Source organism: Batrachochytrium dendrobatidis, assembly GCF_000203795.2.
Source record: "Batrachochytrium dendrobatidis JAM81 unplaced genomic scaffold BATDEscaffold_2, whole genome shotgun sequence".
NCBI classification, from domain to species: Eukaryota; Fungi; Chytridiomycota; class Chytridiomycetes; order Rhizophydiales; genus Batrachochytrium; species Batrachochytrium dendrobatidis.
The window spans coordinates 969,355-993,697 of NW_006281100.1; the positions used below are offsets into that span (position 1 = coordinate 969,355).

Sequence of the window (24,343 nt, forward strand, 5' to 3'; positions counted from 1 at the left end):
TCTCAATTCTTTCGATGCAATTCCCGTCATGAGATTGGCTGTTTATTGTATTCTTAGTGTTCCATTGTGCGTAGGATTGTAGATAAACTTGGCTTTCAAATTGAGTGTAGTCTAGTGCCAGATGAGTTGAATGTCTTTTAGTAAAACTGTTTATATTAGTATTACAACTGCAACGACAGCAGTAAACATTAATACTTGTATGTCCAACAATGCTTTGCATGGTATATTCTTGATTGTTGGACATACAAGGATAGCGAGTGTTTAAACCCATTCAAATACAGTGCATGATTCATTAAACTGTTCCAAATAATGCTTGATGTGTTTTTTAGTTCAATTTGAAGTCTGACATGCATCAACGACGGCCAGATTCGTTGCAAGTCATTCATGATTATATAATCGAGTTTAAAAACTGCTAATCGAAAATCAAGGCTTTCCATTGAGTTGGAAATGACAGGACGATCGAGTGTTGGGACAGCAGGTGGGTCATGTTGCTGGATGACTGCTGCATGCTAGCGAGGATTGACACTCTTGACATTAGGCACACAAAAGACTATGCCTTGCCGTTTCTATGCACTGGCCTCATGCACAAAGGGAAAACATTGTCCGTTTATTCACAGTAGAGAGTCGAGTGGTAACACAGTGTGTTCGTTTTACTTGAGCGGCAATTGTCAGTATGGTGATCGGTGTGTTTTACTGCATTCCAAGCCTGGCAAGAGTGCAGCAGCCATTAAATCATGTTCGACTTTGGTAAGAGAAAATGCATCAGCAGCTTGCACAACTCAGGACAGTCAAGTGTCTGCATTGACAGCTAGTTTAGAAAAAACTAGTTTGAAAAAAACACCCGAGCAGACTGGATTATCTTACTCAATGATGGCTCAGGCCATCATTGAACCCACAGATTCAGGTTCATCCAGCAAGACTTGCTCAATGCCAATGGGTAGAATAGAGAAAGCTATCCAATCTCCACTCAGTCAGTCAATAATGAACTCATCTCAAGATGAGAGTACGGCTTTGAATCGATTGCCATTGTGTCCATTTGGTATTAAAGGAGTTTGCAAGTTTGGGCATTCGTGTCGGTATTTGCATGGACTAGAATGTCCTGCATGCCATAAGTTGTGTCTGCATCCGGATGATTCCCCCAAAGTGCACGCAGGTACCGGATCAACCATTTGATGCTTTTGTGGATGGATTCGATACGGTATACTTGATGTGTTTTATTTTGTAAATAGGACACATTGATTCATGCTTGGGTTTGCTAGAACGAGAATTATCAGAGCGAGAAGCTGGCAAGAATCAAGAGTGCGTTGTGTGCTTGGATATCGTGATGGAAAAGCCAGATCCTCGTTTTGGGCTTTTAGGCAAGTACTAATTACCACTCGATTGAATAGAAACAATTCCAACTGACATGATGCGAGTATAATCATATATAGCCTGCGATCATTGTGTTTGTTTGGATTGCATTCGAACATGGCGTACAAATGATAGTATGGGAACTGCAAAGGTAATCTAGTCCATCTTGAATCTGGTGTTATTACAACTTGTAGATTAACTCTATGCAGACATGTCCCATTTGTCGCACCATCACATATCTGGTGGTGCCATCCGATACATGGCCAACTGATGCAGCTTCAAAAGAACGAATTATTCAAGACTATCGCAATCGATTAGGGCAAGTATGAATGATAATATATGAATAACAACTGAGCCAATAACACATGATTATCCAATGTAGACGCATTGACTGCAAGCATTTCCAATACGGCCAAGGAACGTGTCCGTTTTCCACTTCGTGTCTGTATCGACATGCAGACCGAACAGGAGTAGCGATTGAAAGTAAGCCTCGGTTTCTTGTCTGTGGAGATGATGCATACGATGGCACAGCACATGTTTTAAAGCAAGTTCAACTGTTTGACTATTTGGAACAATACGATCGACAGCAATCTGAATAAACCATTTTTCAATATCAACTGAAGATGGAATGATTTAAACATTCAAATTAGAATTTAATAAAATAATAAATATTCAACTTGTTCCAAAAGCAAATCAAAATCACTGCGAAATACCGAAAAGAATTACATTGCGTGAGCACAACACTGTAACTCTTTTCGTTGCATTTTACATGGCAGGAAGCATTATTATGGCTGAGGAGAGGAGTGGTGGAATGGACATGACTGCCACAGATGGGTCTTTGCTGATATCATCACAACCTCACCACAGCCATGACTCGTTGATTGCTACTTCCGAGTCAGTCAACGAGCCATTCAAGTCTACAACCCAACTGTTGTCTGCAGAAGACTGCAAAGGTAAAGGTACTGAGGAGCTGCTTCACACAACTGCTGCTTCGACTGAACCAAATGGAGTCGACTTGCATGAGCATTCAGAACAACTTCAATCCGACACTCATCAAGAACAGTCAAAGGAATCCACAGTCTTGGATCTTTCTGAAAATGCTCGTACCAGAGTCAAGGTCTATGAGATGGGTTCGAGCTCTCAATGGACTGACAAGGGCACTGGTCATGTTGTGTGTGTGTTTGTCGAGGTGGGTGGATCGTCCAAGCTCAGTTCATCTGCAACAGATTCATGCACTTTGCTTTTCAATCCGTATAGTAACTTGTGTTCTGGATTGCTTATAGACACTGGCTGGATTCTGTTTGATTGTTAGATCTGAAGTAGATGGCTCTGTTTTAATGAATGTTAAACTTGCACACGATATTCTCTATCAACGTCAGGAAGGTTCGTCCTATACTCTATCCAATCCAATCCATTCATTTGCTGCCATGCTTTTGTCCAACTTGTATTCCACTATTCTTGGCTAATCCATGTTTGATGATAGATACACTTATTGTATGGTCAGAACCCAATGTTGGAGATCTGGCACTTAGTTTCCAGGAAATTGTTGGATGCTCGGAAATGTGGTATGTTGTATTGTTCATCTACTTGCTGCATGCTCCATCTTTAATTCATTTGCATTGAATTCGTTAGGGATCATATTTTCGATATACAGTCTCGGCTGGCTACAAACAAAATAGGTAGACTCAACTTGTCCTTGTCCTTGTTGATTGTTTGATTGATCTAACACTTGTTGTTTAGATACTGAAAACTTACTCCTCAGAGAAGGTACTTGTTCAATTGAATATACGTTGGATTTTGACGCAAACACTGACTTGGACCATGCTTTTATAAACCATGTTGCATCTACTATTTTACAGAGGCATCAGTAGATGGCATCCAGCAAATGGTGGTTGATTTGGCTGATCCTGAACTGAAAAATCTTGCAGATATTGAATTTACCATAAGCCATTCAACTCGTAGTGCTCATGTTCGAGAGCAGCTAGCAAAATTCATTATTGAAACAGGATACATTGATAAACTACTTCCACTACTCGAGTTGTGTGAGGACCTTGAAAGTACTTCGGACTTGTTTATACTATCTAGCATTCTTCGTAGCATCATTTTTTTGAACGATCAGAAAATCCTCGAGCATATTTTAAACGAGGAAGTATTTACCCTTGTGGTAGGCATACTGGAGTATGATAAAGACTTTCCTCAGACCAAAGCCAACCATCGTGAGTATCTGGAGCGACATGTTCATTTTAAGCAGGTTATTCCCATAGCCAACGAGAAAACTATTGTACGAATCAAGCAAACGTATCGAGTACAGTACCTTAGAGATGTTGTTCTTGCCCGTGTCCTTGACGAACAAACATACACATTGCTAAATTCCATCACATACTTTAACAATCTGGAAATTGTTCAGTCGTTTTGGAAGGATGACGAGTTTCTTGAAAAATTGTTCAGTCTCTTGAGTCAAGACCATGTTTCTGCAGAAAAGAAAAAGGAGGTTATTTTGTTTTTGAATGACTTGTCAGCCATGGCTCGCACCATTCAGAAACAGCTCCGTTCAGAGTTTTATCTGTAAGTTGCATTTTGAAATACCATGCTTTGTTGGCTTATTATTGATTTTGGTTTGTTGGTACGCTGCAATACTTAGGGCTCTTGGGAATCATGGCTTGTTTACAGTATTCGAGCATACGCTCGGTGACACAGATGAGCTTGTGCGGATTGCTTCGGTTGCTATTCTTCACAATATTTTAGATCACGATCCGTCGCTTGTGCGATCGTTTTGTCTAGCACAGGTTGAAGAGGGTCACAGGCCACTTATTGATTTTGTCATTGAACAATTCTTGAATGAGCCCGACTCTGGACTTCGATCTCAAATTTCTGACTGTCTCCGATCTATACTGGACACTTCTGGAATGGACTCTGTCAATAATATTTTAGTTCGATCTTTGGGAGAAGCTAATGCAGACAATTTTCAGCAGCTCTTTTACAATTCCTACTGCAAGGTTTTGTTTTCTCCACTAACACAGCTTGACAAAATGCCATTGGTGAACCAGCGTGATGGGTCACAGGTCATGGTTTTGGATAGTCGATTGGTTTCTATTTGCAGTCATCTCTGTGACTTGTTGTGTTTTGTCATTACTCAGCACGCCATGTTTATCAAAAACTTTATCTTGCGTGAAAGATTGCTGCGTCATACAGCTTTACTTTTTCGTGCAAAAGAATCCCATTTGCGTCTATCTGCTCTCCGTGTTCTCCGCACCTTTATTGGCACAAATGACCAGTTTTACTATCGTATCTTGGTTCAATCTGATGTCTTTGGCCCTGTTTTTGCTGCACTGATTGACACAAGAGGCAAGCCAAATCTCTTCAACTCTGCGTGTTTGGAATTTTTTGAAACAGTCAGGAATGCTGGATCTTCGAGATCGATCGTTACCCATATTGTCGAGCACTTTCACAAATTTTTTCCAGCTCTGGCATATGTAGATACTTTTAAGCAATTGCATTTAGCGTATGAGCAGCAACACGAACAAGTAAAAAACGAAGACCAAGCCGAGAGTGCGACTACGGATAAAAGTGGTGCGGATACTAGCAAGTTGGATAAACAGCCTTTACAAAAGGATGGATGGGCTAAAATGGATATGAACGAAGAAGCTTACTTTAGTACCTTTGATGAAGAAGAAGAGACTGTGGAAGTAGATGCTCATGCTACTACTACCGAGCCATCCACACCTGCCCCAACAACCGAGTCTAAACTCCCAGTCAAACGAGGCCCTCTTGTTAATTACCCCGATGATGACGACGACGAATTGGACCTGATTCATACAAAGCGACAGGCTTCATCCAAGATGGGTTCAAAATCCACTGCACAAAAATTTACGATATCTATTGGCGGGACTAGCGAAAATAGTTTACACACAACGGACTCTTGCACCGCTTTAGCTAGCAATTCAAGCACTGAGAATAGCAGCACAACACATGAATCTAAAGGCTTGATGTTAGAGCCTTTAGATTCATCGCTAGGATCTTTTGAAAACACATTAAAAAAGGAATCACGTTCTGAAAACGTAGAGTCTAAATCAGTCGAGACACATTCAGCTGATAAGATGACACCATTACCAGCCGCGTCGCACTTGAACTGCGATCCACCCTCTACACTACGCTTACAGGCTGATCATGGTAGCACACTCACATCAGTCATGGAGTTAATGCATCAGCAATACCACGAGGTGTTACCGGCTAGTACAAAGACATCAGAACAAGATGATGGAATGGAGGATGGGTTAGTTGGTGCCAAAGGCTTACTCACTGATGAAGCAGATCGCCGACCTAAAAAAGCTCGAGTCCTGTAATAAAGTTTTTTATTCAAACTATCAACCTTGCTGAACATTGTTGTACGAATCATCCAATCTACAGTTTTGAGCAAGTGTAGTTTAAAATCGTTGGGTGAATATCCTTGTATGTCTAGCAATGTTTTGCATGTTATATTATCGAGGTTTCATGTCACATTCAATCCATTGTTGGACATACACGACGTATCAATGTTTACTGCTGTCGTTGCAGTTTCAATACTAATTTAAACAGTTTTACTAAAAGACATCCAACTCATCTGGCACTAGACTACACTCAATTTGAAAGATCAACAGTATCTAAACATTTAATTTTTTTCAAACCGATCCAATGCAGTTTTGGGCCTGTCTTGTGCCTCTTCTTTTTCACGTCGCTTCTTTATGAGATCCTTTTGATCCTTGGCTAACTGTTGACGCAGAACCTCGCGCTTTGTATCTGTAGTATTGAAATTTTTGCGCAGATACCTCCGCATGGATGATGATTTTCCTTTTGCACGATGCACAGGCACGAATTTCTCTGTAGGATGGTTGGCCTATTATTGAAAAAACAACCCCCAACGAAATGGTAAGTAACAGCCAGCAGTTAGAAAATGGAATGCAGATCAAATTTGACAAACTTACCTCCCACTCGAGTCTACGTTCTTCTTCAATCGCTTGTTGTTGTGCCTTGTCTACTCTTCCAATAATGGTTGGGTCCAAGGTGATCATATCGGGTTGAATCTTGTCAATCAGACTATGGACTTCTGATTCCTGACGCTGTTTACGTGTTTGGTACGGGTTGGCCTCGAATGTATCAAAGTTGGGCTCACCAGAACCTAACACAGTTTTGAAATTAAAACTCGGATATATACATTGATAGCAACTATTCAAATAAGCAATATTACCTGGAACAACCAAACTGGAAAACCCTGTAGAATGGCCACATCCCAACACGTCCTCATAAGGACAAAAGTGAATGTCATGAATAGTAGATCCGGCAACTAAATGAGTCATGTATGGTTCTTTTTGCTTTGTTTTAAATGCATCTTTCCATACAGACAAGTGGGGTCCAAATGCCACGGCCAAAAGTCCCTTGTGCGAAATGGTCATGCTTGAAGCTGGCCTAGGTGTGTAGTATTCTTGAAGTGTTTTATATGTACGAACATCCCATACCTTCATTTGTCCATCCAAACCTGAAGTCGCCATATACCTGTATTTTATAAGATGAGTTCAGTTTTGACTAGTTTATGCAGTAGTGCAAGAATTCTACTCGATACATACGTCCCACTCTTGTCAATCGCCATTGCAGAGACAGGGCCATTGTGGCATAACATTTTTACCAAAGGAGAAGACATTGTGGGTGACCACATTGTTACAGTGCCATTTGCATGACCCAAATGAAGGATCGCGTTATATGGGTTCTGTACCATTGTAGCACATCCTCCAAGTTTGGTACGATGCTCAGCAACCAATTGTCCAGTGGACGTGTCTTGGTACTTGAGAAACCCAGCATTTCCCTAATATCAATATGATTGCATGAGTAGATGATTTAATGATTGCGACTCAATACAAACTTGATCGTTTCAGAAAATAAAATCTACTTACCACCGATGCCAGTAGAAAATGGTAGGGCAAAAACTCGAGCACATTGGCTTCGATATGATCACGCAAACAATGCAACTCCATACCCGTTTTGTCATAAATGTATGTATACTTTTTTTGGGCTACGGCATACATGGTTTCATTGTGAAGCCACTTTACGTCTTTTACAGTTTCGCGAAGCTGAATCTCGCTAGAAAGTTTTCCTGTCTGCCAGTCAAAGCTAGCCACATGGCCTTTACGACCACCAATAAGTAAATGCCTATTGAAAAAATCAGTACAACGTTGTTGAATCAGCGTAATAGATCCATATAAACAATGAAATAACGCACCTGCCGTTTGCAGTGTAATCTACCATGTATGGTCCAAAAGTGGGTAAATTCAACTCAAACATCTAAACCATTGACAACATTATATCACCAGAAATACACTTGAATCAGCTATCCAAACCATTGCATCGGTTTATAAATCAAGCATATTATTGCATGTAGCATGCAATCAGATAACTACTCACTTTACGAGAGGTATTTACGTCCACATGCTTTTTGAGCTCAGATTGACGAAACTTCCATGTGCGTTCCATGCCTTCAGGTTCAAGATAGCCGCTATCCTCTGTAAGCAAAAGCTCCGATTGTGCAGCTTGATGAGCAGCATCGCTGAATCTTTTGGTTGCTTGTCTTAATTTTCCTCGAAGTTTTCTATCTTGAATGCTCTACCAAAACAAAAACAAAAATGAGTATTGAACATGTAATAATCCATGAATGATTTTCAAATGCATTGCGTTATTTGAAATACAGCCAAACTATAATGGGTTTATAATCAATGATCCTTTTTCAAGCATACATGAACAAGCAATATAAAAGTGGTTTGAAACAAGACACTGAATGTATAGTGTAATCAATGCAATATTACATGATAGGATTACCTTGATGGGAATCAGTCCTTTGCTTCTTATGTATTTGGCAGCTGCTTTGTTATCCAGTTTCTTTTGAATCAACGCAGCCTTTTGTTTTTCCAATGCTGGCGTAGTACCTTGCTCATTCTTGACTGATTTGTCAGCCATGATTAATATATGTATGCAGTTATTTGATAAATCTGTATCTACGTGGTCAATTCGTTCAACAGTTGAAAGGTATTTTTTTATTTTCTTTTTCAATTTGGGTTGAAATTTTTTGGCCAAATACAAATTGGGTCAAAAGTGAAGATTGGACAAATGGCTGCAATTAACAGTAGAAACAATATTGTTGGTGTAAATCCAATTTACAGCCGTATTCAGTGGAATGCTATCCACAGTAAGTCCTTTTCTTTAAAACAAGTAGTGTTTAGATATTTGATACACACAGAACCCAATTATAGTTTTGAATGGGTCTCTTTTGGCAGGTATTGCACGATCGACAAGTTTAAACTAGACATTGGATCGACAATTCTCAAACTCTACTTTGCATCCTAACATCTCATGTTTGTACTCTTGTTAATGGTTCGTTTTACGTGAAACAGTTGGTCTAGGTCTTGTTGACTAGTGGTTGGAAAATATCACAGGATTCTTGGGTAGATTTCAACGATTTTTCTTGAATCTGACAAAAGCTAGCTTACTATCAATCCATGCAACTATGGCCAGTAATGGAACCAGTAAGACTGATGGAAAGCCTAGTAGCTACAAGTTCAGGTAATCCCACTTGACAGTGGATTGCTTCTCATGGGTTGGACCTTTAAAGTCAAATACAATAATGCTAACTCCAACCGACGGTTTTTACTGCAAGACGGAACCTGGAGTTTGAGGCACAAGGTACACCCAACTTTCTCAAAATACTACAGAATGGTGGAGTAGCTCAAAAGACAGATTATGGCACAGGAACATCGGCAGAGGTTGCACAGCGAGCCATGGAAGCAGAAGAAAAACAATGGCTGAAAGAGGAAGCCGAGTCAAGTACCGATTCCAAAAAAGCAGCCCATATATTGGGTAAGCGTAACGAAGATGAACAACCACAGATAGTTGTTGGAAAAGGAGTTACAGCACTTGAAGTAGACCAATTTTTTGGTGCTGATCAGTCGAGAGTGATGCAAAATACAACGGATGACATGCATGAGGATGAAGGCAAAGTCAGATACCGAAAGCCCAAACGAAGTCAATTGGTAAATGGCTCGACACATCCCAATAGCACATTAGCAGTACTCGGAAATAAACAGAAGAAGCAGACACTGAAGGGATTGGTGAGCAGTAAAGATCGAGTGTCCAAATCCAAGAGTCAATCTAAATCGCTATTGTCGTTTGATGATACTGAATAAAATCCGAGTTTATATAAATTAACGAGTCTTTTAGGTAATTGCAAAAGATCGCATAGCATGGTTGCTTTGGTGATGCTGTTTCGTAAACATTGATAGACTATCGATTTGAATGACAGGAACATATATGACTTATTTCTCCTGTATCACAACAATCCGATATGTTGATACGCCTGCTTTTTTCGATTCGGTATAGGATATCACTCACTTGGTATAACGACTGCTTGCAGAGTTTGATATTTAGTCTCGAGTCTACGCTGGCCTGAAACAATCATGCAATTTTACAAATGAATATGATTTTGAATGTTCAACAGCAGCTTGTTTGAGGTCTTTGTGCTCGCTCTTGTACAAAAATATAGAGCGAATGTTTACATTTCTGTTCCACACCCTTGGTATCTTTTCAACCAACTTTCCTCTCCTTCAAACATTGTATGACCGGCGCGGAAACAACTATTGAGTTCCTGATATGTTGGACTAGAACGCAAACGTATCTGATATTAGAATAGAGTTTCAATAAAAGTAATCTATTTCCAATAACAACGAATATTTTAATAATTGCTTATTCCAAAGCAAAATAGTTTACGTGAACACGGCTATAAAATGGTTTCAAATTTTTACCCCATTGTCACTAACCATAACATTGATTTTGTGATTATTATTGTTGATAACCATGTTGAATCAATCGGACTATCAGTCACTTCCCGATTCAGAGAATGTATCTAGTCATGTCACTGTCCATCGTTCTACTACCAAGCCATATTGCGGCCGCCTAATGATTGGTATTCTGATTTCGCTCTTGGCTACTACTGCTCTGGCAAACAGTAAGTTTAGGACTCGATATATCATTAAGCATGTGTCTATTGGGAGTGGTTTGCTTATCATTGATGAGGGCATTCATGCCAATAGTTTTAACATACGAATGGCAGAAAGCATTTGCGTTATTTTGAAAGGCTGGCCTACACAGTATCTAACCATTTTACATATTTCCAAACCATGAAATAGTGCTAATGTTTTTCCAAAACTCGGATACCCTTCTTGAAGCTGGTAAGTTGATGCAATTTATCCGTGTTCATAAGCATTGCGGTATGCATGTCATGAACAGAGCCTGACTTGAGTGGTCTGCAATAATTAGGAAGGAAGAATGGACTTGTATCTGCCATGAACGGCGTCGTTGCAACTGAGCATCCAATCTGTTCCGAGGTTGGTGTCCAAGTACTAAAAGAGGGTGGATCTGCTGTCGATGCTGCTGTTGCTGCTGGTCTATGTATTGGTGTTACGAATATGTACAGTAGTGGTATTGGTGGTGGTGGTTTTATGGTTATCCGGAGCAAAAATGGTGCTGCTGAATATATTGATTTCAGAGAAGAAGCACCTGCAAGATCGTCCAAGGACATGTTTAAGAGTGATCCATCCAAGGCTCGAACTGGTGGACTTGCTGTTGGTGTTCCAGGAGAGTTGTATGGCTACTGGACTGCTCATCAAAAGTAAGGAATTGGCTGTATTTTTGGCATGAATGTACAAGTAACTGATTTTCATCAACTCATTTGATTTTCAAGATACGGAAAACTTCCTTGGGCTAGATTAGTCCAGCCATCGATTGATCTTGCCAAGCATGGGTTTCTGATCAACACAGATTTAGCTCAGCGTATAAAGATTGGAGAAGCCATGATCATGAACAGCCCTCCCTTTCGCAGAGAATTTGCGCCAAGAGGTCGCATCTTGCGTGTCAATGAAGTTCTATATCGTCCAACGCTTGCTCGTACGCTTGAAACCATTGCTCAAGATGGTATTAATTCTTTTTATCGTGGATGGATTGCTACGTCGCTTGTTGCAACTGTTCAGCGTAATGGTGGAATTATTACATTGAACGATATGGCTGCTTATAGACCTGTCCAATCTCGGGCCCTCGAGGGAACATTCCGTGGTCGTCGTGTTATTACTACTCCACCGCCAACCTCTGGTCCTGTTATGCTTTCAATTCTTAATATTCTTGAAGGCTACGATTTTTCTTCTGCATCGCCCCGCAACTATCACACCATGATGGAAGCCTTCAAGTATGGATACGCACAGCGCTCCTACTATGGTGACCCAATTGATCCCATTTATCGTAATATTAGCAGAATTGCACGAACCAATATTCTCAAGTCTACTGCCAATCGTATCCGTCAGGGTATCAATCCAGGTCGCACATTTGAGCCAGACCATTATGAAGCAGCATATGATGTCTTGACCGATCACGGTACCATGCATTTATCTGTTCTTAATGCCGAGGGAGAAGCTGTTTCACTTACTTCGACTGTCAATCTTCTTTTTGGATCAAAGATCATGGACTCTAATACAGGCATCATTCTTAACGATCAAATGGATGACTTTTCTATTCCAGGCACGTCCAACGCATTTAATTTGGCTTCCTCTCCATACAACTATATTCATCCAAGAAAGCGACCCCTTTCTAGCAGTGTGCCGACCATTATTGAATCGAATGGAAAAGTTGAAGCTGTCGCAGGAGCTAGTGGAGGAAGTATGATTATTACATCTACGCTTCAAGTGCTAGTAGGCATGTTGGAATGGGGAATGAACCCAGCAGAAGCTGTTCATATGCCTAGAGCTCATCATCAGCTTCTACCCAACAGAGTAAGTATCTGAGCTTTATTCAATCAAGATTTGATCCTGTACTAAATTTAATTGTTTTTAGGCGGTGCTTGAATATGCTTTTAATCGTGATACAGCCAAAAGTCTAACATCTAAGGGACATGTTATAACATGGTTTGCTCAAAACGAACACCGTACAGGTGTTCAAGCCATTAAACGACTACCCAATGGCGTCTTACAAGCCTCGTCTGATTTCCGCAAAGGTGGTATAGCTGCAGGGTATTGATGAAAGGGTTGACAGTATGCTATTTACAGCCATGTTTGTGTAAAATGGAACACTCTTTTGTACCTATCTTGCAGCGATTGTTTCTTTCTGTTTTGGAATAAATAGGAGTTGAATACTCAATGTACTTTTTTAATACAATGGACTACCTTTTCAACTAGCATACTATGCATTGTATGACCAATTTAAAATCAAATATTGGGGTTCAGTGCTTTGTAGAATTAGAGACAACAAAAGTGGGATGCATTGAACCAGTGATGTATGTGCTGAGTTGGTGTTCCATTTGACGCAAATACGGCGTAAACAACTCCTTATCTAAACAGACCAAACGAATTACATTTGAATGTATTCATGTAATGCAACATGGGTGTAGATACCATTTTAAACTTTACAATATACATAAAACTAAAAGTTTATTTTCCTTTGAGAATGTATTTTGGAGCCTGCTACACTTTCACCACTTTACCCATGCAGTACTCATCTGATTGAATGCATAAGCAGGCGGGATAAAACGAAACAACGCACCAGGCGTTCCTCAATCATTCCACATATTTAAGCCGCATATACCAAAAAAGCTCAACGTAGAGTGAGTAAAGTAGTAAGGCATATCAATGGCACCAGGCCAGGATTGAAAGTTGAAACAGGACAAAATAGGTATAATGGAAAAGTAGGACAATCAGAACTAAAAATCAATGGTAATATAGCATACATGACACTTTAAACAGATATCACAAATCGGTTGATGGTGTAACCACCCATGGTGTGTAGAGCAAAGCAGATCCATTGCTGGCATAATCCTTGGTCTGTTCCACACCCGATACAGAGCCCTGAGAAATCAAATCTATTTTGTAAGCTTCAGAAGGGTTTTGCATTGATAGTTGAGGAAACGACTGAGAATTGAAGGATTGTTGTTGAAGCTGCTGCAACTGCTGCAGTTGCTGATGTTGCAGTAGCATCTGCTGATGCTGCTGATAGGACTGACGGTAGGGCTGCGACTGGATGGCTTGGTACATCCCCTGAGTATAATCGGGAAGCGAGATGGTTGAGCCAGATTGCTGAGACATAAGATCAAACTGTTTCGACTGCATGGGATCGTGCTGAATCTGGTACTGTCTAGATATATCTGACATGTTCCCGGAAGCATTAGCATTGATGGAAGACAGAGTAGAGTTGGCACCACTAGAAACCCCTTCGACACTATAATTGGGAAGCATGGATTGCCCTTGCTGATACTGCATGGAGCCATTCGTATTGAGGGTTCCAGTAGGTTTGGTGGGATGCGAGATGTGAGCCATGCTTTTAGGACTGGTGGTTCCAGAGTGAGACATGTTCATTGTTGCAACAAATGGATACTGAGCATGATGCATGTGTTGGTATGGATCATTCTGTGTCATGTGTTGTTTCTGAGACACTGCATCAGTAAGCGGTGTCTCATCCAATTCCATATGAATACGCTCGTGTTTGCGCAAGGATCGCGAATGAAAGTACGCTTTTCCACAGCCAGGTGTCTCACATATATACGGTTTAACACTTGAATGGGTCCGAATATGAGTGTTTAAACCATCCAGTCTAGAAAATGTCTTGCCACAGTCCTCCATCGTGCAAATATATGGTCGCTCTTTGGTGTGGATGCGAACATGATTTTGAACCTTGTGTCGTTTGGTGAATGGTTTTTGTAAACGAGTGCAGTTACGCCATTGGCAAATATAAGAAGCTTTACCACTGCCCATGTGGTCATTGACATGAGCAACCAATTCAGAAGCAGTATCGAATTCCATTTCACATGTATCCCATTTGCATTTGCAAACATCGTCTTCTTCACCATCTACTTCCTCTAATGAAACGCTATTTAGTTCTTTAGAAATAAACTCTGTAGATGAGTGGAGATCGGATTCATGGTTGATGTTATCTCCTGGGTTGATGCTATTTCCTGGGTTGATGCTATTTCCCGAGCTCATGTTATTTCCCGAATTCATGCTATTTCCCGAGTTCATGTTGCCAAGCAAAGTAGAAGTCTGGTTCTTGTCCATCAACACACTGTTTAAATCATTCGATTGACTACGCATAAACTGTCGAGCCATTTCACTGTCTGCAATATGACCACTAAAAGTAGGGAGAGCGCCAGCTGGATTCAAATCTATGCCGTGTGTTGTAGTGGATCTGGCAGCAGCACCAGATGAAATAGTGTTTGACATGCCCGAGGCAGAATCTTGCTGCTCAATTTGCATAGTAACAAAGTTGTCCAAAAGAGCAACTTCGGCAAGAGAAAGCGGTTTTATGCCATTTGGGGTTTTCATGGCAGGTGTTTCAGGAGTCGAGTCAATATGTATGGAATCGCCTTGTGTAGAAATGGATAGTGCAGATTTTCTGCAAGAATCAAGTATCATTGGATCTAATCATAGTATCCAGGTTGATATTGAATTACAAGTTAGACAATAAGTTAGTATGGAGATTCAATTGAATTCAAATGCATGAGTGGATCGTTTACTTGATACAACTTACTGATAATATCATCAGAGTGAGCCGATCCCAGTCCATGATTGGATAGCTGACCATAAGTCTGTGATGAAAAATCAACAGGTTGAAATAGTACCGAACCAGCGGAAGCTACCAAGGAAGTATCAGCAGCAGTAGCCGGTGTGATAAGATTGTTATTTGTAGTCGCATTTGCAAGTGATTCAGCAGTTCCGGATAGAACCTGCATCTGCTGCTGTTGATATTTCTGAAACTGCTGCTGCATAGTTAATGGATCGAAATGGCTCATTGATCGAATACGACGATGACCAGAAGCATTGGCACTTTCTACCAAACGAGCCTGACTCAATGCAGCCGAAGTTAATGCAAATTGATGCTGTAGCTGAGTAGCATTATTGGAATCAGACAGTATCATTTGCAAGGAGTGAGGAATTGTGTAGGATGCAGAACCATGCAAGCCTAACGCCTGCTGCTGATTTAAAGCACCCAACTGCTGATTCAACTGTTGCTGATGAGATTGATTATTTGAAGAGCCTCTTCGTTGAGCAAGAGCAGCTTGTACCATGACAGACGTTTGGTTTGCAGCGGAGCTAGAACCTTGGAGGCTATGTTGCTGACTCAAACTATGTGATACTGGATTTAAATGGCAATGCAATAAAGCAGAAGCATTAGAGGAATGAGAGATACTGGCAGGAGAGAGAGGATTTACACTAGCTGAGCCCTGCTGCATAGAAGGGCCTTGTAATCTATCACTTGATGAGCTGTGTTGAAGCGATCCATTCTTGTGAAGTAAAGAATAATGACCCAGCGAGTGCAGTTGAGCACGAGAAGCATTTGAATGCAGCATGCCAGACACAGACAAAGCCTTACGATGACCTGTAGGATTACCACTATGGCTAGAGCTAGTAGTCATGCCGAGTACATTGGGATTACTCGACCCCATTAGGGGTTTTTCAGGAATTCCAGTGAGGGAAGACAGTCTACGGTGTTTACTATGAGAACTTCTCATGACTGCAGGTTCTGAAGGTAGTGAACCAAATGGAGAAGTGAGTTCCAGTGGAGGGTGGTCGGCAGACAGAGCAGATAGGTGCTGCAAGTTATGCAGTTGAAACGGCTGTTGTATTGGCCAATCCATAGAAAGAGCTGTAGTGACGGAAGGATCATTCATGTCTGACGACAGAGTAGTAGAAGTCATTCCAGTGTCAGACTGATGATAACAATGTCTGCAATGATAGTAAGTAGAGAAGTGTCTAGTCAATCCAATACAGTTAGCGACAAAAGGGATGATAACGGAGAGAAAAAATCGGAAAATGAAAATTGGGAAATTGCAAGCGGCCATCCAGCATTTGGGTGGTACTTGCATGAAATTCAACCACTTTTGTGATCGGATTTGGCTTTTGATTAACAATGATGTTTCGTAAATATCGGTAATTGTTGATTTGAATAAGAATACAAATCGTGTCTTTTTACTATAATAATTCGAGTTGATACAACCAGTTTACTACAATCTTAACTTGTTGATACAACCAGTTTACTACTACAATCTAGTTTCTCTCGGTTCAATATAGGACGTCATTCTTGTTCTGACACGAGTTTCAGCGTTTCATTTGGTGTACGCTAAAACAATCGTGCAATTTTACAAAAGGCTCTTGCTTTTGAAATGCTGTAATAGCAACCTACTTGATGCTATTGGAGTGTCTACTAAACATGATAAAAGTAGAGTGTTCTATAAAACCAAAAACATGTTTTTGACATTCTCATTTCCATGGTCGCTAACTGCAAAGTTCACGTCTAAAAGCAGTGTTTCAGAACTTTATCTGCTATTCACGCATGGCTTTAGAGGCTTTGGATGCTCTAGAAGCTCTGCTGTCTGAATCTCTATCGGATCGCCCTGTTCATCTCATCCGTCCGTTTCTGTCTACTGGAACCACTGTCTGCAATCTACAACTTTTACGCTCCATTGAGCCCTGTAAGTGCTGCTCCTGTGTTGGATTTTACAGCTGTTTCTTACTGTTCTGTTAGTATGTGGTTTATCTGTTTCCGATTCAACTCCTCACTGCAGTCGTCCGTTGACTCCGCTCTCTGTCAATCCTATTGCTCTCAAACATGCTCTTGTCACTACTCTTGAAAGCATTACTTCCAAACTGCATCTTGCGTTACAAACTCTACAGTCGGATCTGTCGTTGTTGGATCCTCCCATCTTTTCTGCTGCGACCGTCGAGGTATTTTTGCCACTTCAGTTCTTTTGTTTATATAGTCAATTAACTTTATCATTAGAACCGGAGTTTTGTTTTAGATTCATTGACTCCCATTCATCGTATTGTCGGTGCTTGTGTTCGTTCGGCTGCTGATCATATCACTCCTGAAAACACCAGATGCATTCTTGAAAGATCTATTGAACTCACTACGCTGGATCTTGGGTATATTCAATAAATGTCAAAATACATCGTTGGTTTGAATCATGCCATTGACTTTTTAATTGAATTTATAGGATCCAGTTTTATGCTACCGAACCTCTTAATAATACTACTCCTGCCACCGTCACTCTTTGTGGAACAATCTTTGTTATTGATGCAAGTACATTCTTTATAATCTGATCTCAAGTCGTCTTTATTCTATAGTCTGACTTTTTATCTGCTTTATAGATTGAGTTTGGAAACGACTCGCATGTTTCCAAAGTCAACTTGTCTATTGCTTCTAGCGTGAATTTAACTAATAGCGTAAGTCGTTTGAGTTTATAGTCACTGTTCTGTATTAATTCCAGTTTTAAACTTTATAGCAAGCCGAATCTTTGATTTTGGATCAATTGAGGTAAACCACACCTTTGTGTTGTTCATAACCTTTGACTTACTAAACCGTCAACTTAGACTGCGTAAATTGAACGATTTTAAGCAGACACTTGCGCTACTTTCCTTTCTAGATACCACATCAATACCCGGTCAGGTTGATCTATTTCAATGTATTAGCTGGATTGAGAAGGACTTGTCAGATATCTTTGCATTGGAGATGTAGGTTTTTGTTTTTAAACCCCAAACATACTTGGCATTGATTGTGTTTACACATTTAGGAGCATGCCTGAACAGACTGTCGGGACCGTTATGGTTAGTGGCCATGGCGTGCCTCGTTTCCATCAAGAGCAGTGGGGTCCTTCCATTCTCTACTGGTGTCATCCTTCGCGTACAGATATCTTGCAAGGTAATTTAGCATTGTTTAGATAATCATTGTAGACGCTACTCTTAACTTTTTTTGAGTAGATCCAATTACTGTATCCAAGGAAACTGAATCCAAATGCATTTACAAGGCATTTGTGTCGATGGAGCACAGCACTGAGACAGTTTTCCTTGCACAATCATGCACACAGTATCTCATTACACCATCCACTCAAGCCGATGTAGATATACTGGGATCGTCTTTACCCACATCAATGAGTTTAGGCGGAAATCTGTTGAGGTTTCTTGATCCTACACATGCAAATGCTTGTACTGCCAATGCATCGTTTGTGCTGCAACTAGCTCCTCCAATTGTGGTTACTCTTGAAGCTGCAAAAGAGTTGATGCGTATTAACAATGACGGAATGGATGGATCTGACAATATTTTTGAATCGTATACTGATTTGATGGTGAGTTTAGTTTGTGTTTTCAAATATAATGTTTAATATTAACAATACAATAATATTTGAAGAAACAATACACACCTTTACAGCAATCAATATCAATCAAGAGTAAAATTCAACAGGATCAATCTTCAGTATTTGCATTTCCAGAATCGATTTTGAAAACACCTGCCTTGATTGCATCTCGTATTCCATTCACATCACCAGTCCAGCTATCTAGAATTTACTCTATTTTGCGTCAGCACATTGTTTTTCAGCACTTGTACTGCAGTATGTTTACCCCATTACCCACAGGTAAATTAATCAACTGTTTCGAGTCGAGAGTAGATTTATTTTGACACCAACTCACAACTTTGATGACTGGGTTTGAACTATATGCATTGCTAGACCATCGACAATATACATTCGACGTGGTGTATTGGTGCCCGCCCGTATCGATTGGCATTTCATTTATGTATTCCATTGCGCCTTATGCATTTCAAATGCATACTAAAGTGGATACGCAAAATGCACACGTAGATGTCGAATGCCTCTGCGCATCACAATCTGAAAATGGAATGTCAGAAGCAGTTGAATGGGTTTCGTTGAACCTAAGTAATAGCGAACATGTTGAAATCAAAGAGGCAGTCGGACAGTCATTGAATATTATGTTGGGTATAGCAGCATTCAAGCGAATATTGGATTCGAGGGAATCTATGATGCAGGAATAATTAAATTTCTGCTTTCCCAATGCCGTATATCAATACTACAGTCGTATTCATGTGAAATGCAACACTAAATAGGAGTCAGTGCATAATAAACAGCCAATCCCACGAAATGGTGATTTACCAAATCTACTGAACAATATGTGTTTTCTAAACGAATGTTTGGAGCTACACATGGTTTGCCAACCATTGAACAAACAGCAATGTCGCGAGATGGAGCTTTATACTGTTCATTTTTAAACGATTCAGAAAATCATTCAAGTATAATAAAAAATGGTTTGTATGGTGTGCGATTCCAGATACTGAATGTATATTGAAGAAGCAGTCGATTGTATTAGGAAAATACAAGGAATATCCAACTTATTGCATTTCAAAAACAGGCAATCTGCAAGTGTTACATGAATACAACTGTAGTTGCGGTATTTGGTCTTTTTCCATTGAGCTGCAGTGCCTTGTCAAATAATTTCCTGCCGTATTTCATCGTGTCATCAAAACACTTGCAATTGGCGCTTGGCTCAATCTTGAAGATTTAAATTGGATTTTTCCTTGCTACTTTGAGTTTATACTACTCAGTTCAGCCATTCAATGGATAAATTCAGACCTATTCTCCCTCTCACGGTCGCTGCTGAAAACGTTGGTGTCTCGATCGAGTCTTTCTCCTGGTGGAACTTGTTTACTGGTCAATCCGCTGCATTTCGCGCATTATCAAATGTTTCGTTTAATGCTGCCCCAGGCCAAGTTATTGCCATCATGGGTGCTTCTGGATCTGGAAAGGTGTTGTTTGTCTTGGTTATAATTCAACTGGGCACAACATTCCCATGATGCTAATTCTGATGTATCATTGATTAATTCATGCCTTTCCATGCAGACTACTTTGTTGCATATGCTTGCTGGTGAGTCCCTGCGCTATACACCATTCTCTTTAAACTGGCAATACTTGCTCAATGTTGGGGTTGCCTTTTAATCGTTCATGTTTAAATGGCTAGGGCGGATTCAAAATGCAAAAGTCGATGGCAGTGTCACGTTTGATGGTCAGCCACCACAATCTTTTTATTCTAATGGATCGGTAGGATACGTTCAACAGTATGGTAAGATACCAAGCTCCATCACACTGCAGTCAAATTTTCAAGGCTTTGTTATACATGATTGCTCATTCTGCTGGTTCCATTTTCAAACATAGACTATTTGATGCCTTATCTGACTGTCAGGGAGACTTTGCGATATTGTGCTGAACTGCGACTTTCCAAAACTATTGCCCACCACGAAAAACTCAATTTGGTAGAAGAGGTTATTCTTGAACTGGGCCTCAAGGAATGTGCAGACACGATTATTGGTAATGATTGGCGAAAAGGCATTTCTGGTGGTGAAAAGCGTCGAGTCTCTGTAGGTTGTGAGCTATTGCTTAACCCTTCTGTGCTTTTTATGGACGAGCCTACTACCGGTCTTGATTCTTTTACTTCTTTGAATTTAATGGAAACATTGGTGAGCCTGTCTCGTCGCGGACGCACTGTATTGATTTCAATCCACCAACCACGAAGTGACATTTTTAAGCTATTTGATTCCGTCATTTTACTGGCTAAAGGAATGCCAATCTATGCTGGAAAAAATGGTCCAAAACTCATCCAACACTTTGCAGATCTTGGGCATTTTATTCCTGAAAACACGAATCCAGCCGATTCATTGATTGATATATGTAGCATCAATACTCGTAGTGAGCAGGAAGAGATTAGAACACTCAAGGTTGTTGAGCATTTGACCAGTACTTGGGCCGAGTTGGTCAAATCTGATAAACATCTCGACTATGCTTACAAGCCTCGTGTTGAGATGGTTGACCCTTTTGACAACTCAACTGCATCCATTTTGACCGAGAGTACTCCAAATGAAATGTTACAAACCACTACTGCTGACTCTCTATCCATGCCCAAACGCTTGCCAATATCAAGTAGCAGACATTCGGGTGCCTCCACTCTCTCTCAATGTGCTATTCTTACTCGTCGTGCATGGAACAATCTACTTCGAGACAATTTGTCTTTATGGGGATCACTCATTGAAACCATTGCCGTTGGTTTAATTTTTGGTGCTATTTTTTATCAGCTACAGGATACACTTTCGGGTGTATTTAGTCGTCGCGGTGCACTCTATATTGCATCTTCCATTCAAACCTATCTAATGCTAATTTTTGTTATTTACAAATTAACAACTGACATAAAAGTTATGGATCGTGAGCGTGCTGATCACATGTATGGCGTTGTTCCATATGTATTTGGACAGTTTATGTCCCAGCTTCCATTCAATATCATCTTTCCATTGATTTACTCTGTGATTCTAGTAAGCTTTTTGTGGTGTTTAGATTTGATTTACAAGTTTTATATTCAATTTAGCATATCATTTTGACTTGGCTGACCAATCTAAATGCATATAATGATATATTTAGTATTTTATGATGGGTCTACGCACAGATAACCTTGCATTCCATTTTATTAATTTTGCTGCTGCAAATTTACTGGGCCATTGGGTTATTATTGGATACTCGCAATTTTGCGTTTCCCTTGCTCGAGATTTTGCCACAGCATCACTGATTGGAAGCGCCATGTATACATTCTACTCCTCATCCAGTGGGTTTTTTGTTCAGCTTGAAACCATTCCAATATATATTAAATGGATTAGCAAAATTTCGTTTCTCACCTACCAGTATCGACTAATGATCTCCAACGAGTTTTCAGACAACACGTTTGCATGTGCAGATGCAGGTGCTCCGTGTAGCGGCAACAGTATTCTTCGCAGTATGGCGATTGATGTGCATGATTATCAAACCCCATTGATATCGCTGCTACTTATTTTTGTAATCTTCATGGTGGTTTCAACTATTATTTTACAATTTTTAAATGTGAATCATAACAAGCATGCAGGGACCGTAAAATCAAGCATTAAAATGCTTGTTAAAGATGAGGATGCAGAACTGGGTATTTCTGATTCTCACAGCAATTCCAAAAATCATCATTCCAGCATACATGTCAAGATTAAAAGTTTGACGCTGCAACTGACAATCAAATCAATAATGCCATCTACGCCTACTATTAAAAAGGTCTTGTTGGATAATGTGACAACAAGCTTTCCTCCCAACTCACTTTCAATTATTATGGGTGGTAGCGGAACAGGAAAATCAACACTACTATCTGTTCTTACTGCACGCAAACTGAAAATCAATGCCATGTCCAAACTGGATCAGACTGGTACTGTTATGTTTAATGACATTCCAGAAAATAATCCGGCTCGCATTGCTTCTGTGTGTTCATTTGTTCCACAAAGTGACTCTCATTTATTGCCTGCGCTGACTTGTCGCGAGACATTGCATTATGCTGCTATGTTGAGGCTGCCATCTGAGTGGACCAAGAAACAGAAGCAAGACCAAGCAGAGCAAATTTTGGCTGTTTTGGGATTGCGTCATTGTGCAAATACAGTGGTTGGCAGCGAGTTTCGAAAGGGTATATCTGGTGGTGAGAAACGTCGTCTGAGTATTGGTGTGCAAATGCTGACAGATCCGAGTGTGTTGGTGATTGATGAGCCAACAAGTGGATTAGATGCATTCACTGCCCATCATATCATGCTCACTCTCAAAAATTTGGCTCAATCTGGCCGTACTATCGTTTGCTCCATCCATCAACCTCGTAGCGATATTTTCTCCATGTTTGACCATATTTTACTTTTGGCTCGTGGTGGTCGCGTAGCTTATTCTGGTCCTGCTTTGCAGATTATGCCCCATTTTATTGCTTTGGGGCATGAACTTCCTGCATTCACCAATCCAGCAGACTATATTTTGGATATAAGCTCGATAGATTTTAGAAATGCCAAAGCCGAAGCCACGACTCGTGTTCAAGTGGATCATATCGTTGACTATTGGAAATCATGCACACTTTCCACCACTTTGGATCTAAACGACACCAAAGCTGATGTCAATGGTTCAAAAAGTGCAGAAGCAGATGGATCTTTGGAGATTAAGCCACGAAAAAAAACATCCTTCTTCAATGCATTTTATGTGCTGTCCATTCGCAGCATAGTGAATACCCAGCGTCAACCTCTTCTTGTTATTGCTCGCATTATGCAAGTCGTATTTCTTGGTATTATACAAGCCATTTATCTCCCAAATCAGTCTTACAACCAAACCAGTATTCAAAACCGTATAGGTGTCCTTCAACAAACAGTTGCAGTTCTTTTTGTCGGTCTTCTCAATTGCGTTGCTGTTTTCCCTCCTGAACGTGATCTCCTGTATCACGAATTCGCTGATGGTGCATACACGCTTGGTCCCTTTTTCTTTGCATACAACCTTATAGAAATCCCTATTGAAATCGTTTCGGCTTTGCTGTATTCGCTGTTCATCATGTTTGCTATTGGTTTAAATACAACACCGGTGACTTATATGTGCATGGCATTATCAGTATTTTGTTTTGTGAATATCGGCGAAAGTATCGGGATTGCTTTCTGCTCTATTGTCAATCATGTTGGATTTTCCGTGTCGTTGACGAATTCCGTTCTAGGTATATTGAATACTCAATTCTTGCATTCAACAACACGATTAATTCATACTCGTCTACTTTTTGATCCTATTAGGTGTGTTTGTTGTTATGTCGGGTATGCTTTCATCCAATATGCCGCTGGTTCTTGATCGCTTGAATCGCATCTCACCCATCCCGTACCTTACACGATTGATGGCTATCAATGAATTTCAATCCAATGTGATTTACACTTGCACGCAACAGGAAATTCTGACTGGGACATGCATGTATCACACGGGGTCTGACGTTTTAAAGCTTCTCAGTGGAAGTACAGATACTATGGCATTTGAAAGCAACAAATTTGTGCTTTATATTGTTGTTGGATGTGTGTTGGCTGTTGCGTATCGACTGATAGCATATATGGTGTTGCTATTCAAAGTACGCATGTAAATTCTACAAACTATTATGCATTTTAGATTTTGAATAAAGTTTGGGGTTTAAATATATCGTGTTTTTTGAGGATGATGGATCAAAAACGAGTTGATGTATAAAAATAAAAAACGCAAAAGTGGAGAACCTGAGCATTGATCCCAGTGCCTCTCGCATGCTAAGCGAGCGCTCTACCATTTGAG

At 40.3% G+C, this 24,343-nt stretch overlaps 8 protein-coding genes across 8 annotated transcripts; 6 read left to right on the forward strand and 2 right to left on the reverse strand.

Moving 5' to 3' along the window:
• The first annotated feature begins 40 nt into the window (after positions 1-40).
• On the forward strand, positions 41-1,965 carry BATDEDRAFT_31357 (uncharacterized protein). Its single transcript, XM_006676681.1, has 6 exons — positions 41-478; positions 539-1,153; positions 1,230-1,358; positions 1,431-1,501; positions 1,560-1,669; positions 1,733-1,965. The coding sequence occupies exons 1-6, from the start codon at positions 448-450 to the stop codon at positions 1,947-1,949; spliced, it is 1,173 nt and encodes a 390-aa protein (XP_006676744.1). The 5' UTR covers positions 41-447; the 3' UTR covers positions 1,950-1,965.
• Positions 1,966-2,119: 154 nt separating this feature from the next.
• On the forward strand, positions 2,120-5,713 carry BATDEDRAFT_34430 (uncharacterized protein; the record flags this gene model as incomplete). The annotated part of the gene is made up of 7 exons (XM_006676734.1): positions 2,120-2,539; positions 2,634-2,733; positions 2,834-2,915; positions 2,983-3,029; positions 3,091-3,117; positions 3,210-3,915; positions 3,992-5,713. The coding sequence occupies 7 exons, from the start codon at positions 2,120-2,122 to the stop codon at positions 5,691-5,693; spliced, it is 3,084 nt and encodes a 1,027-aa protein (XP_006676797.1). The 3' UTR covers positions 5,694-5,713.
• Positions 5,714-5,998: 285 nt separating this feature from the next.
• Positions 5,999-8,331, reverse strand: BATDEDRAFT_86242 (uncharacterized protein; the record flags this gene model as incomplete). Its single annotated transcript, XM_006676990.1, has 8 exons — positions 5,999-6,223; positions 6,312-6,505; positions 6,575-6,879; positions 6,951-7,186; positions 7,275-7,530; positions 7,601-7,662; positions 7,783-7,980; positions 8,194-8,331. 8 exons carry the CDS (start codon positions 8,329-8,331, stop codon positions 5,999-6,001), a joined length of 1,614 nt encoding a protein of 537 aa, XP_006677053.1.
• A 547-nt stretch (positions 8,332-8,878) lies between these two features.
• Positions 8,879-9,554, forward strand: BATDEDRAFT_22933 (uncharacterized protein; the record flags this gene model as incomplete). Its single annotated transcript, XM_006676605.1, has 2 exons — positions 8,879-8,934; positions 9,029-9,554. 2 exons carry the CDS (start codon positions 8,879-8,881, stop codon positions 9,552-9,554), a joined length of 582 nt encoding a protein of 193 aa, XP_006676668.1.
• A 1,155-nt stretch (positions 9,555-10,709) lies between these two features.
• Positions 10,710-12,429, forward strand: BATDEDRAFT_9466 (uncharacterized protein; the record flags this gene model as incomplete). Its single annotated transcript, XM_006676451.1, has 3 exons — positions 10,710-11,035; positions 11,108-12,185; positions 12,247-12,429. 3 exons carry the CDS (start codon positions 10,710-10,712, stop codon positions 12,427-12,429), a joined length of 1,587 nt encoding a protein of 528 aa, XP_006676514.1.
• Positions 12,430-12,825: 396 nt separating this feature from the next.
• Positions 12,826-14,266, reverse strand: BATDEDRAFT_36629 (uncharacterized protein). The gene has a single exon (XM_006676788.1). It carries the CDS (start codon positions 14,202-14,204, stop codon positions 13,155-13,157), a length of 1,050 nt encoding a protein of 349 aa, XP_006676851.1. The 5' UTR covers positions 14,205-14,266; the 3' UTR covers positions 12,826-13,154.
• Positions 14,267-16,731: 2,465 nt separating this feature from the next.
• Positions 16,732-19,224, forward strand: BATDEDRAFT_22936 (uncharacterized protein; the record flags this gene model as incomplete). Its single annotated transcript, XM_006676606.1, has 11 exons — positions 16,732-16,870; positions 16,924-17,123; positions 17,179-17,321; positions 17,393-17,465; positions 17,547-17,621; positions 17,681-17,712; positions 17,769-17,909; positions 17,969-18,096; positions 18,156-18,520; positions 18,583-18,808; positions 18,902-19,224. 11 exons carry the CDS (start codon positions 16,732-16,734, stop codon positions 19,222-19,224), a joined length of 1,845 nt encoding a protein of 614 aa, XP_006676669.1.
• A 579-nt stretch (positions 19,225-19,803) lies between these two features.
• On the forward strand, positions 19,804-24,200 carry BATDEDRAFT_86245 (uncharacterized protein; the record flags this gene model as incomplete). Its single annotated transcript, XM_006676861.1, has 6 exons — positions 19,804-19,992; positions 20,087-20,111; positions 20,205-20,306; positions 20,399-21,546; positions 21,653-23,753; positions 23,827-24,200. 6 exons carry the CDS (start codon positions 19,804-19,806, stop codon positions 24,159-24,161), a joined length of 3,900 nt encoding a protein of 1,299 aa, XP_006676924.1. The 3' UTR covers positions 24,162-24,200.
• Between the last annotated feature and the right edge of the window lie 143 nt (positions 24,201-24,343).

What these genes read in the sequence shown, in the direction of transcription:
- BATDEDRAFT_36629 (XM_006676788.1), bottom strand. Translation starts at nt 14,204, where the DNA reads ATGGAATTCGATACTGCTTCTGAATTGGTTGCTCATGTCAATGACCAC.
- BATDEDRAFT_31357 (XM_006676681.1), top strand. Translation starts at nt 448, where the DNA reads ATGACAGGACGATCGAGTGTTGGGACAGCAG. An exon ending in ATCGAGTGTTGGGACAGCAG is followed by an intron (nt 479 to 538) that starts GTGGGTCATGTT and finishes TCTTGACATTAG; the next exon opens with GCACACAAAAGACTATGCCT. An exon ending in TTCCCCCAAAGTGCACGCAG is followed by an intron (nt 1,154 to 1,229) that starts GTACCGGATCAA and finishes TTTTGTAAATAG; the next exon opens with GACACATTGATTCATGCTTG.